Source organism: Sminthopsis crassicaudata, chromosome 3 (genome assembly GCF_048593235.1).
Source record: "Sminthopsis crassicaudata isolate SCR6 chromosome 3, ASM4859323v1, whole genome shotgun sequence".
NCBI lineage: Eukaryota > Metazoa > Chordata > Mammalia > Dasyuromorphia > Dasyuridae > Sminthopsis > Sminthopsis crassicaudata.
The window spans coordinates 587684542-587699106 of NC_133619.1; the positions used below are offsets into that span (position 1 = coordinate 587684542).

The following is a 14565-nucleotide window of genomic DNA, read 5'->3' on the forward strand; positions in this document are numbered from 1 at the left end:
CTAAAAACTCTCATAGCCACCACTGGCAGACCCTGGGTAGCTCAGCAATAAATGCAGCTCCATGAGGAAGAAGCACCCGGCTGTGCTGCTTTCCCACCCATTCTCTCATTTGACAACAGCCAGGTTGGACAGAGGGAGGAGCACTTACAGGTGCTGGTCTTCAGGACGCTGCTTGGCCCTGCTCCCATGGGGGCAGTGAGGAGGGGCAGACAGTCGTCATCCTGGGAGCAGCCGGCCTGGATGGCCCGGAGGTAGCTGTGGCTCCGCATTCGGAAGCAGCCGGGTAGGTCCAGGGCGTCCACTGCCTGGGACTCAGGCTCCCCAAATACTGACCCACACACGGCCTCAAACTGCTGGCTTAGCTCCTCGCTGAGCTGGTGGGGGTACAGGATGGGGAGCGGGTCAGGGAGGAGCCTCCTGAGGAGAGCAGCCCATCCCCAACACTCCTAAGGACTGCGGTTGTTAACGTGTTCATGTTCACAGTCTGTATAAATTATATATCTAGCTATATTCGTCTCCTCCATTTAGGTTAAATAAAGTCTTTGGGGGTTTTTCCATCAGGAGAACTAGATTCTGCCCATTCCTGTACCTAAGGCGGGTCCCTCTGCAGCCAAGTCTCTAAGCCCTCAGCATTCCCTTTGAGACTGGCCCCACCTCAACCACAAGCCTCCCTTTTCACACACCTTCCAGAGTCCCAGGGTCCCATCTGAGTCCTGTTCTCGGCTTACTGACCAGCAGGACACAGGCTCACACAATGTGGCATAATAGCCTTCCAAGGGGACCTTGACTTTTAAAACTCACGCTTTATTCTTAAGCCTAGAGAAACCTTAATAGTGAAAAAGTAAGCCTAATTTGGCACGGAGAAATAATAAGGGCAGATCTTAGCACTCCTTTCTGGAATGATATGGTAGAGGACTAGAAAATATATCTCAACAGTCTCCTAGTGATCTTCCCTTCCAATCCTTCCTTCCCACTGATACCAAAACAGTCTTTCTTACGCACTGATCTGATGGAAAAAAATCTTTGGCTCTCTTTCACCTTCTGGGTGAAGTGAAAACCACTTACTGACATCCAAGGCCCTCTAAAATACTGACATACAAAACCCTCCAAAATATTGACATCCAAGGCCCTCTAAAATCCTGGCATCCAAGACCCTTTAAAATACTGAGACATCCAAGGCCTTCCAAAATAGTGACATCCAAGGCCCTCTAAAATACTGACATCCAAGACCCTTTAAAATACTGAGACATCCAAGGCCTTCCAAAATAGTGACATCCAAGGCCCTCTAAAATACTGACATCCAAGGCCCTCTAAAATACTGAGACATCCAGGGCCTTGCAAAATAATGACATCCAAGGCCCTCTAAAATCCTGACATCCAAGGCCCTCTAAAATACTGACATACAAAACCCTCCAAAATATTGACATCCAAGGCCCTCTAAAATCCTGGCATCCAAGACCCTTTAAAATACTGAGACATCCAAGGCCTTCCAAAATAGTGACATCCAAGGCCCTCTAAAATACTGACATCCAAGGCCCTCTAAAATACTGAGACATCCAGGGCCTTGCAAAATAATGACATCCAAGGCCCTCTAAAATCCTGACATCCAAGGCCCTCTAAAATACTGACATACAAAACCCTCCAAAATATTGACATCCAAGGCCCTCTAAAATCCTGACATCCAAGGCCCTCCAGAATAGTGACATCCAAGGCCTTCCAAAATAGTGACATTCAAGGCCCTCTAAAATCCTGACATCCAAGGCCCTCCAAAATACTGACATACAAAACCCTCCAAAATATTGACATCCAAGGCCCTCTAAAATCCTGACATCCAAGGCCCTCCAGAATAGTGACATCCAAGGTCTTCCAAAATCCTGACATCCAAGGCCCTCCAGAATAGTGACATCCAAGGCCTTCCAAAATAGTGACATTCAAGGCCCTCTAAAATACTGACATCCAAGGCCCTCTAAAATACTGAGACATCCAGGGCCTTGCAAAATAATGACATCCAAGGCCCTCTAAAATCCTGACATCCAAGGCCCTCTAAAATACTGACATACAAAACCCTCCAAAATATTGACATCCAAGGCCCTCTAAAATCCTGACATCCAAGGCCCTCCAGAATAGTGACATCCAAGGCCTTCCAAAATAGTGACATTCAAGGCCCTCTAAAATCCTGACATCCAAGGCCCTCCAAAATACTGACATACAAAACCCTCCAAAATATTGACATCCAAGGCCCTCTAAAATCCTGACATCCAAGGCCCTCCAGAATAGTGACATCCAAGGTCTTCCAAAATCCTGACATCCAAGGCCCTCCAGAATAGTGAAATCCAAGGCCTTCCAAAATAGTGACATTCAAGGCCCTCTAAAATCCTGACATCCAAGGCCCTCCAAAATACTAAGACATCCAAGGTCTTCCAAAATCCTGACATCCAAGGCCCTCCAGAATAGTGACATCCAAGGCCTTCCAAAATCCTGACATCCAAGGCCCTTCAGAATAGTGACATTCAAGGCCTTCCAAAATACTGATATCCAAGGCCCTCTAAAATCCTGACATCCAAGGCCCTCCAAAGTACTGAGACATCCAAGGTCTTCCAAAATACTGATATCCAAGGCCCTCCAGAATAGTGACATCCAAGGCCTTCCAAAATAGTGACATCCAAGGCCCTCTAAAACCCTGACATCCAAGGCCTTCCAAAATAGTGACATCCAAGGCCCTCTAAAACCCTGACATCCAAGGCCTTCCAAAATACTTTTTGTGCAGCAAAATAACTGTATGGACATGTGTACATATATTGTATTTAACATATACTTTAACATATTTAACATGTATGGGACTATCTGGGGGAGGGGTTGGGGGAAGTAGGGAAAAAATTGGAACAAAAGGTTTTACAGTTTTCAATGCTGAAAAATTACCCATGCATATATCTTGTAAATGAAAAACTATAATAAAAAAAAATACTGGCATCCAAAGCCCTCCAAAATACTGACATCCAAGGCCCTCCAAGTTACCGACATCCAAGGCCCTCCAAAATCTAGCCTTACCCTTCCTTTGGAGGCTTCCCTTCCAATATTGTATGGCCTAGTCAAAGTAAACTACTCTCTACATCCCTCCCAAATATTCCGGGGGAATCTCTCCCCTCCATGTCTATGTTCTTGCTGTTCCCTATGCCTGAAGTGCCTTCCCTTCCACTCCTCACCTAATGAATTCCTGCTAATCCTTGAAAATTCAGCTCAAACACCACTTCCTCCAGGAAGCCTTCCTGATTTCCTTTCCAGACATCCCCCCATGGGTCTTATAGAGCATTTTGTCTCTAATTGCAGAGCAGTGTTGTGTACTGGAGTGACTCCAGCATGTCTTAGCCTCCTGCCAAACTTTAAGTTGCCTGAGTGCAGGGTCTGTGCCCTATTTAAACCTCTATATCTCCCCAGTTACTGTGCCCTGCAAACAATAGATGCCTCAGAAACCCTTGCTGTTTCCCACATCTAATCCTGTAATATTGGGGAGGGTGAGGGAGGAAGGAACAGAAGAGCCCTGGTGGGTCAGTGCCAGAAACGAGGGGGTGGCAGGTGGAGCTGGACCAAGGTGGCTGAATCCTGGCCTGGGGAGCTCAGCCTCAGATGGTGATGGGCCCAAAGCTTGTTCGGAACACAAAGCAGCATTTGTCACTTGGCCTGGGCACAGCTCCCAGATAGGAGATAACAGGTGTCGTTTGTACACTGGGCCGGCCTGACAGTCAGATGGGAGCAGGTCCCAGCACTCAGGGGCAGTCGCTCAGTGGCAAGATGTGAGAGAAAGACATTTTGTCAATCAGGTTCTCGAGAGACCCTTAGAGTAAGGGAGGTCTGCAGCTACCCAGAATTCCACAGCCCTCCACAGACAGGGCAGTTTGTCCTTCCCTTAATGGCTAGAAAACAATCTTACATTTTTGCTTCTGGGAGAAAGGGAGGAATCTAAAAAAGACCTGGAAGGGGGAAGGGAGTGAAAGTAAAGGAGCCCAGCTGGAGCTCAGAGACCTGGTTTTCTCAGTTCCGACTACTGCCCATCAAAGCAGAAGCTGATTCTCCCTCCCTCTCTTCAGGCATCTATTGGAAGATAACTTACCTGTCCTGTGGTGAGGGAGCGACCATAGGCAGGGGCCCCAGTTCGGGGGTGAATTCGGGGTGGCACACAGCAGCTGGAATAGGTACAAAATAGGAGTCAGCAGGGTTTGATGGAACAGAGGGAACTCTGGGGAAAGACCCCCCCAGAGAGAGCCCCTGCATCCAGAGAGAGGATCCGGCCTCCAGCCCCCGCAGGCCACCTCCTTACTTGATCCGAGCCTGGTCCACGCTGGACGAGCGGCGATAAGCATAGCGGCGGGAGGCTGCCTTTGGAGACATCTTGGGGCTGCCATCCGAGTCCCCACTGTCCTCATCGCCCATTGCCTTGATGTAGCTACCACTTCTCATTCTTCGACATGGGATCTCCCCATCCTTGCCCCCGGTTGGATAACCTCCCCAGTCGTCATGGGGCACCTAAAAATCAAGACGAGCAAAATGAGGAACAAAATAAAACTTTCCTTCCTCCACTCCCCCCCAAAACTCAGGGGAGTGACCATCTCTCTGTCCACATCTAAGCTCCATGCTTGTCCTTCTGATTCCTCCTCTCTCTCTCTCTCTCTCTCTCTCTCTCTCTCTCTCTCTCTCTCTCTCTCTCTCTCTGTCTCTCTCTCTCTCTCTCTCTCTCTGTCTCTCTCTGTCTCTATCTGTCTCTCTCTCTCTGTCTCTCTCTGTCTCTCTCTGTCTCTCTGTCTCTCTCTCTCTCTCTCTCTCTCTCTCTCTCTCTCTCCTCCATCGCCTCTACTTACTCTCTCTCTCTCTCTCTCTGCTTGATCATTCTCCTGGACAGACCTTTATCCTGTTAAAGCTCCTCAGTGCCCCATTTCCTTGTCTGGCTTCCCTTACCTGCCTTTACTCTTGTCATTTACCTTCTAACCTTAATACCCCTGACCATATTTTCATCCTGACCAGAACCTCCTCAGTGCTCGAGTACTCTACCCAATCAGAGAAGGAGGGTCAGGGATTCAGTCTTCATCCCTCCTTCTCCATCACCTCCATTAAACTCACATGACAAATCCTGTTAACTCTTCCTCTTCCCAAGACATATGTCACTCCTCTACTCCAAAACTTTCTCTGGATCCCTATCGCCTCTAAGATAAAAAAAAATCTTGTTATTTAGTCATTTCTGACTCTGTGACCCCATTTGGAGTTTTCTTGGCAAAGACACTGGAGTGTTTTGCCATTTCCCTCTCATTTTACAGATGAGAAAACTGAGGGAAATAGGGTGAAGTTAGGGTCACACAGCTAATGAGTATTTGAAGTCAGATTGAATTGAGGAAGAGGAGTCTTCCTCACTCCAGGTGTAGTGCTATTAAGCTGCCCCTTTAGGATAAGACACAAACTCCTCATCCCGGCATTCAAGGCCCTCTTTGATAAGGTTGCAACCTTATTTCACCTTGTGCTCTGTGTTCCAGCCAAACTGGATGACTCACTAACCCCTGGACACATTTGGTGCTTTTCTGCCTTTAACACTGCTCATTATGTGTCTTCTTCTATCCAGTCATCCTCTGGAATTTCCAACATAGCTCTCTATGATTATCCAGTCTACCCATCCTTCCAGCCTTAACTCAAGGCTTTCCAGCCTTCTGCTGTGTCTGTCTGTACAGTCTGTATCTCATAATCAGGGACTTCACATTCATTGGTCTCTGTCTCTTTCTGGTCCACTGCTATGACTTTTCTGATTCCATCTGACTTTGAACTCCCTAAAGGCAGGATCTGGATTTTATTCTTCATAGTCTCCCTTAGTAGAACCCAGCATAGGATTGAGGACATTACAGGCTTTTGTAAACATTTCTTAAGAAGATGGTTAAATGGATGAACGGATGATAGCACTGGAGGATGGAGGGAGAGAAGGATGGATGGATCAAAAGCAGTCAAGTCTCCGTAGCTGATGACTGACATTCAGTTTTGGGCCCAACGGTTCCTAAGTGAAAACTCAATCAGCCATAACACTCACCCCTAGGACCCCACTGTAGTCATGGTTATAGTTAAGTTGTCACCCTCATCCAAGAACAGTAAGCCCGACACTATATAACCCAGCAATTTTTATGGTGCTGGTGAGTGAATTGGCTGCTCCCCCAGCCTTGCTGGGAGAGTTAATGCAAAGTGGTGACTGTGCATGTGGATAGATTAAAGAGATCCATATAGGACCCATACCACAAAACATCCTGGCTCTGCAGTATTTCATAGCTGGCCCCGTTTCCTTCCTTTTTTGTAAGTATGTGTTTCTTTCTGGGTCAGTGACTCAGGCCTTTTTCATCAAAAGAAGACAAAACTTGGTTTCCCTGACCCTAGGAAAATGGAGAATACTGTTGAGAGCCCCATTGATTTACCTATGTCTATGGAGAGCAGGAGCCAATTAAAGGCAGCATGATGTAGTTGATAAGTGCTGAATTTGCAATCAGGAAGGCAGGTTCAAATCCCCATATAATCATGGGTAAGTGCTTAAGCTTGTTTGCCCATCTGCAAAATGGGGATAATGGTGCCTGTATTACCTACTTCTCAGGGTTATCTGAAGTTCAAATAGACTAATGTATGTACTCTGCTTTGCAAACTTTAAAGCCCTTTTCAAACGTCAGTAATTATTTGTATTGAGTCCCAGTTCTGATGAGATCCTTCACCAGTCTGGTCTGCTGGACTTTGGTTCTAAGGCTTCAGCTATTCCTAATTATGAGAGAGGGCTCTGAAGGAAGATGAAGTTGTTTCACAGAATGAATAAGCAAAGAACTGAGAGGAGTTAAGTTTGGGGGTGTCCCTAAGGACCCTCTCTTTACAAAGAGACAGCCTGATCCAAAAGAAGGAAAGCTAGGCAATTGGGAGAAGGGGGATGATATAATCCTTCATTATCCCAGGAGGCTGAAGCCAAAAACTATAGGCAGAAAGAAGGGATAACTTCATAGAGTTGGAGTTCTCTCAGAAGTATCCAGAAAGAGGGTCCTGGGCCCTTGGAGCCCCACTTGTACTGCATGATTCCCAACATCCTCTAAGAGGGAGTTTGCCCAAGAAAGTCACTAAGGAAATTGAGCACGTAAGCAGTGGGACTCAGCCCAGAGAGGGTGTCTCCAGCCCCCTTACTGCTACCCACCAACTCGCACCCATCTGGACTATGGCTTAATATACAGGAATGATGGGCTCTTGGCTGCAGATGGAGTATAGCTAATGAAGGTTGGGAGGGATATATTTGCCTGGAGATTTGCTGATTTAGTCAACAAAGCTTTAAACTGAAAATTGAGGAGGAGGAGGAGGAAGAAGAAAAAGAAAGTGCTCACATTCAGCAGCCAAGCCATATCCTATAGAGAAAAAAGGTATAATGGAGGAAGAACAGCAGTAGAGGTGCTTTTTAATTCAAGCATAAATGATTCTTATGGCCTCAGATAGCCATACTCCAAAAACTGGTGAATGAGAGTTTTTTATGAAAGAAGGAAAATACAAACTAATAGGTATCATGGAGTTTTGATACAATGCAACTCATCACTAGAATGTGGTAATGGAAGAGTAAACCTTGTTCAAAAAGAAAAAATGAGTGAATTAGTTAAGGTTGGGGGTGTCCCTAAGGACCCTCTTTTACTCTTTACAAAGAAACAGCCTGATCTAAAAGAAGGGAGGCCAGGCAATTGGGAGAAAGGGGATGATAGTGGTAATATATGTAGTAAAATAACTTGATATTTCAAATAAATTACTCCTGGGTAAAAATCTAAAAATTAAAATCAAGAGACATTGAAGAGCATTCACAGGAGGCCTAATGGAGAGAAAACAGAAACAGACAAATAGAGGAAATGAATGATTTACAAATATATGGCAGCACATAGAGGCAGGCAAAATGGTGTTAGGAAACTTCAATTGGAAATCTATTCCATCATTATTAAAAGCAAAGTAGCCATCACTCTTTTGAGCTACAGTACTGCACCTAGAAGGTATCACAGTTCACCCAGAGCATGGACATTATGAACTGAACTGGTCAGAGGAGAATTTCCTTCCCCTGCTCTCCCTCTTTTACCCCAGTTTGGAGAAATTAGCCCCGGGGTGTTTTTTTCTGTTCCATGTCATTTAGTCTTCCTGGTTTCAGATTTTGTCCACCAGAACTGAGAATTGTAGTCATAGTGACCTTAGAGCCAGGCTCCTGAAGGAATGATCAGTCAGCCAGCCCAGGATGGAAGCCCTAAGAAGCCAGGGTGTCTGGGATGCCTTCTTTGGGTGGGCTTCAAACTTGGAACTGGGTATGTGCTCTCTAGGAAGTAAACTAAGCTATGAACCTAACCCCCTTCCCAGAGAAAGAGTCAGTATAAAGAGGGGATGAGGGGTGATGGAGATTGCTATGCTTCTCACATGTTGAGGGGAGAAAGTAAATTTACATATTAGTGACTAGACCTTCTGAAGTAAATGCATCTGTGTAAAAGCTTTAAAAAATCAGAGCAATTAATAAATTATTTTATTTCATCCTTCAGAAGATAGAAGAGATGATAAAGAGAATGGCTATTCTGCATCTGATTATGACCCTAAAGGACACTAATTACTAAAGAGAAAAGCAATCTTGGGATGATGTGACCACCCCATCTTAGAGATAATATTAAGGACAAGGTTTGATAACTATACTAGACTTTAGGAGAATAAATTTCTTACATTTCTGTCTTATCCTGAGCCTGAAAGTCTAAGGAGGAAGATGGATCATGAGAAAGGAGAATATCAAGAAGAACATGTGACGATGAAAACACAAGCCATCCCAAACTAAGCTTATTTTCCTTTTAGATAGTGCTGCTAGTCATATTAGGGATATGGCATTTAACATAGTACAGTCAGATGTCACTAAGACGTTGGACAATCTCTTTGTGGATGAAATAAAGAAATGTGATCCAGATGACTGTAGAGTCGGATGATTTCAAAACTCACCGAATGACTAGGGACAAAGAATATTGATTAATGAACCTATTTTAATAACTAATACGAGAGTCACGAGGCTTTATAGTTGGACTTATTCACCATGGAGAACATATTACACTTACTACATTTAGCTCTAGAAGACACAAGGACCAATGCTAAAAGGAAAGACTATATCTCAATATAAGGAATAACATGTAATGACCCCTAAGATCTCTTCTAGGTCTGGGATTCTATAATTCTCTTTATATCAATAATGAATTGAGAATTAGCAACATTATATGTAACATTGTCACAAACATGTATCTGATATATAGTCTTATATGATTAATAATAATAGCATTGATATGCTATATTGTTTCATTGATGCTCACAACAACTCTTTTGAGATAAGTGCTACTATTATGGCCATTTTACAGATGAGGAAACTGAGGTTTAGAGAAGATAAGTGATTTTTCCAGAATCACACAGGTGGTAACAGTCTAAAGCAAGATTCAAACTCAGAATTTCTTGACTCCAAATCTAACTCTCTATCCACAATACTTCCAAACTGCAAATGTTAATGTACCCAACAGATATATCTTATCCACTGAGTCAAATTCCTTTTGAAATCCATTTAGTTATATAATCACAAAGATATGTTCTATTTGAGAAAATAATTGATAATAACATGTCTCTCACATTCTCATGTTTTAATCAAGGGCTATGTTTTCATGTAGGCATAGATTAATCTCAAAAACTCAAAAACTTATGGGATTCATAGGATCACATTTCTAAGCATCTCATGGCAATAAGGAAAACACAATGTGGGTCAATAGTGTATGTCATCTCAATTGTCTTTTTAAAAAATGGTATCCTCTGTATTCTGATGGAAGTGGAAATCTTCAACATAAAGAAGATCCAACTCACTTCCAGTTGATCAATGATGGACAGAAATAACTATACCCAGAGAAGGAACACTGGGAAGTGAATGTAAATTGTTAGCACTACTGTCTATCTACCCAGGTTACTTATACCTTCGGAAGCTAATAATTAATGTGCAACAAGAAAATGGTATTTACACACATATATTGTATCTAGGTTATATTGTAACACATGCAAAATGTATGGGATTACCTGCCATCGGGGGGAGGGAGTGGAGGGAGGGAGGGGATAATTTGGAAAAAGGAATTAAAAAAAAAAAAAAAAAGCTTTTTAAGAAAAAAAAAATGGTATCCTCTGACTTTTTCTATTCTTTTGGAGTCTTCCCTTCATTGATAAATCTTATGAATAGTTCTCCAAATGCCTTTAAAATTAAATTACTTCATGCATGGGTTTCTCATTTTCATAGAATTATATATGTTTAGAGTTTGAAGAGACTTTCAAGTCATCTTGTTCAATTCATCCTTTAACAGAAATATTAGGTACAAACATCCCAATGGTTTCCAATTTCTGTGTGATGATCTCTCGGTGATAGGTAACTTTACTTCATCTTTCAGTCCCTCATATTGTTAGAAAGTTCTTCCCTTTACTGACCAAAACTCTACCTTCCACCCTTTGGTCTTCATTATGCCCTCTAAGGACAAAAAAAGTAAATCTATTCCATATAATAATTTTTATATGCTGAAAAATGCAAACATTCCCTCAAAATAACATTGATCTTTCATAGAGTGATGCAAGACAATTCCTAAAGGCCTATGATGAAAAAATGCAGTCTACCTCTAGAGAGAGAAGTGATGTCATCTGAGTGCAAAATGAAGTATTTTTTCTCTTTATTTTTCTTGCTTTTTTGAAATTTAGCTAATATGGACATTTGTTTTGCTTGATTTCATATATATAATTCTTCTCAGTGGGTGGGGGAGAGAAAGAAAGAATTTGGAATTCAAAATTTAAAAAGAAAAGAATGTTTTAAAAGAATAAATATCTTTAAATGATATTGATCATTTTTTAAATTCTAGTAATACTGTCAGTCTCACATCCCTTAGTTAAAGGGAAAGAGTTTAAAGGTGGTGGTTCCACCACTAAAATAAATGTTCATAAAAATACTAACCCATCTGTCATACTTTGTATTTTTCTGTTATCTTCCTTTCAGTTTCATCTATAAATGCACTCTAGATTATCTAGCTCAGCTCCCTCAACTGCTTTTCACTGTCTTATGAGGAATATTATTCATAACTTTCCATCTTCCTCCCTTGTAAAGATTTGAAAATGAATTTAGATTCTAAACTTGTGCTTTTCTTGGCTACCATGTCATTCTCCCTGGAAAGAAAATCAGGTACTTGTTGGCAGAGGCAGTTTTCTGAATTTTCCTAACCTCCTCATTGGCGATTGTTCTGTATCAATTAATTCCCTTTAAAAAAGTGATAGACTCAATGTCTTTTCTTTTATCCATTTCCTGTTTGGGGGAAATTTTTGTTAAAGCAGGCTTTTACATGTCAAGTTCCAAATCACTTTCAATGTCCTGTATCTTTATATCTTTTTTTTGTTCCTAACTTGGCATTTACCTTATCCTTAGCTCTAATAAGCTAGCAACCTACAAGTAGCCATTTCTTATCTACTAAGATTTAATCATTTCTACTTTTTACATCATGTATTGTTCAATATGTCTAGTACCCTCCAATTCTCATCTTTGAAAAAAAAATTTAATGTGATTGCTATTCCTGCTCAAAATGTCAGCTAATTTCCCTCCTGGAAGATAAGATAAAGGAGTTGGAGGAATAATTCTCAATTTTCCATGTTTTAAAGAAAAAAGCAAAAGAATACAACTGTCCTTTTAAAAAGTAAAAGAAGGAATTCAAAGGAAAAAGTGAAAAAGAAAAGATTTCTGAAGAAGCAGAGGGAAAACATGATCTATATCAGGAGGTGAGAGGATGAAAAAATGACCCAAAGATAAAAATGAAAGGATTCTTGGAGTTAATTAATACGTCCTTCTTATATAGGAGGGTTCTAGACCTTATGATAAAATGATCGACTGGTTCCACATCAAAAGATAATGATGTATATCTATAAGTACCATCAAGAAAGAATTCACTCAGAAGGGTTAGGGAGAGAAAAAACAAAGAGTGGTGATTGATGTTTCCTGGATGAAGAAAAAAGTTGAACTGATGTTAATAGTAATGACTGCTGTCCTCCAGGAGCATGTTCTCAAGACAGGGCAAAAAACTTCTCAACATGGATGAAGTCAAATGACTTCTACCCACTTCTGGTGATTGAGTGGACATAAATAATATTTACTTCCAGAGTAAGATCCAACAGGAACCTAGAAAGTATTTCTCAGAATTATGAAGTCTTGGACAAAAAAAAAAAATAACTGGAAACCTTAGAGGCCCTGGTATAGCATTCTCATCACTGGTGATGATCAAAGTCAAGGACTTCAGAAGAAAAAGACAGATTTGGAAAATGAACAGTTGGTTAAGAAGACAGTGTCTGGGAAAGGATTTGGATTTCTGGACCACAGCTTAAAATACAGGCTCTAGGCCAGGGATTTGGATTTCTGGATCCCAACTTAAATTACAGGCTTTTGGCACCTAACAATGACTGGTGAAAATGTATTTGCTTGGAGTCTTGCAAATGTGATCAAAAGGGAAAGAGTGATGGGGGAGAAGGGAAAGTGATAGTGATGCCAAAAAAAAGAGAGAAGAAAGAAAAGAGCATCAATGAATCACTGAAGAAAACAGAAGGAAGTTCAGAAGGGGACACAGACAAGCAGGGCAGTGTTGCAACTACCATGTTAAATGAAATCTATACTTTTAGAAAAACAAACTCTACATGACGAAGAACTATGATTTCCTATATAATCATTGTTCTTATTTCAATATAGAAATATTCATATCTGTTAATGCTTGTTAAGTTCATAATAAAAAGGAAATTTAAAAATAAAATCTCAGCAAAAAAAGCTTTAAATTTTCTTTCTGAAAAAAAGGGAAAAAACTGCCTATAAATATCTACCAAGAAAGATGCTATGGAGATTAACTACAATGTAGGAAGAAAACTAACAATATGGATGTTCCAAAATTCACAAGAGACAAAATTCAAGAAAAGAACAAGTTATAAAACCCATAGTCCCACATGGACAGATGGATAAAATATGGGTAACAAATAACATGCTCTTGAAATTCTAATATGAGGGGAAAACTATGACCTCATACTTACTACCATCTCCTTATAAAGAAGTGATAGACTAAGAGCACAGATTGACTAACATTTTTTTACACAAATTGAGAAAAACTGTTTTCTTTGACTATAACATGATATTTAATGGGGGGGCTTAGTTTTTCTTGATTAACTGGGAAAGCGAGAGAATTGCTGGGATAGGACCTGTAACTATAATATGATTTTGGAATAAAATACTTCATTGTGAAGATAACAGTTTAGTATTATATATTAAGAAGAAATACTAATGTTAGAAAATTGAAGAATTGGAGGGAACTGGTCTGGTAAAAAGCATTTTTAAAAAGTAAAATTTTCATTAGAGTATATTACAGTCCACCTGGACAGAAAAAGAAAATGGAAGATAGAGGGCCTATGTTAAAGAACATCGATTTCCATTAGAGATCACAAACTCCAAGAAATCAGAGTTACCTGAGGGTCTTCCATCAAACATATATAGTCTAAGTGCTAAAGATACTACAGAGTCTCTGCTTCCAAGGACTTAGAAACTGAAAGCTGAGTATTTTTTCCATCTTCTGGGTACATTCTGTATATGTCTCATCCCTTCACCAATAAGGGTACCACCATTACCTACTTTCTTCACTTCACTTTGTATCTTGCTGAGAGATGATAGAAAAAACTCATACAAATGTGCTAACTGGATCCACTACAGATATTTTTCAATTCTTATCCTTCTTGACCCCTCATATACTTCTTCCTCCTGGACACATTTTTCTTCCTTTGATTCTGTGACCTTGCTCCTTCCTAATTTTCCTCCTATTTGACTAATCCTTTACCACATCATCATATATATCCTTCCCTTTAGTAACAAGTGATCCCTAATGCCCTGTTCTCTATATATACTCTCTCTTGGTCATCTCTGCTAACACAGGTTTTAAAATTATTTCCAGATAAAAGAATCTTAATTCTATATATGCAACACCAAGCATTCTCCTGAATTTCAATCCTATAGTCACCTGCTGCAAATCCCTATCTGTCCCATTAGCAACTTGGATTCAACATTTCTAAAATAAAACTCATTACCTTCCCCTAAAATACTTCCCTCCTCCAAACTGGCTTATTTCTGCCAAAGATACCACCATTCTTTCTTATTACCTAGACTGGAATTCTCAGAGTCATCCAGGACTCTTCCTTCTTCTTTTTCATTCTTCACATCTAGCCAGTTGCCAAGTCTTATCTATTCTGTTTCCACTATATCTCTCAAATCCACCCTCTTTTCCCCATTCAGATGGCTACTACCTAATTCTTATTCTCACTACCTCAAACCTAGACTATTGTAATAGTCTCCTGATTGGTCTTTCCCTCCCTTCCAATCTGCAAACCCACATGCAGAGAACAAAGATCTATCCATTTCACTTCCCTGCTTAAAATCCTAATACTTCTAAACCAAAATGTAAAGCCTAATAGCCCAAGCCCCCCATGATCTGATTCCCATCT

At 41.0% G+C, this 14565-nt stretch overlaps 1 protein-coding gene across 1 annotated transcript in view; it reads right to left on the reverse strand.

Moving 5' to 3' along the window:
• DLGAP3 (DLG associated protein 3) overlaps nt 1–14565 on the reverse strand; it is a 75425-nt gene that overhangs the window by 17306 nt on the left and 43554 nt on the right. Inside the window, 3 exon segments of the mRNA XM_074305073.1 lie at nt 149–374; nt 4109–4181; nt 4316–4521. Coding sequence (XP_074161174.1) covers nt 149–374; nt 4109–4181; nt 4316–4521 — 505 coding nt within the window.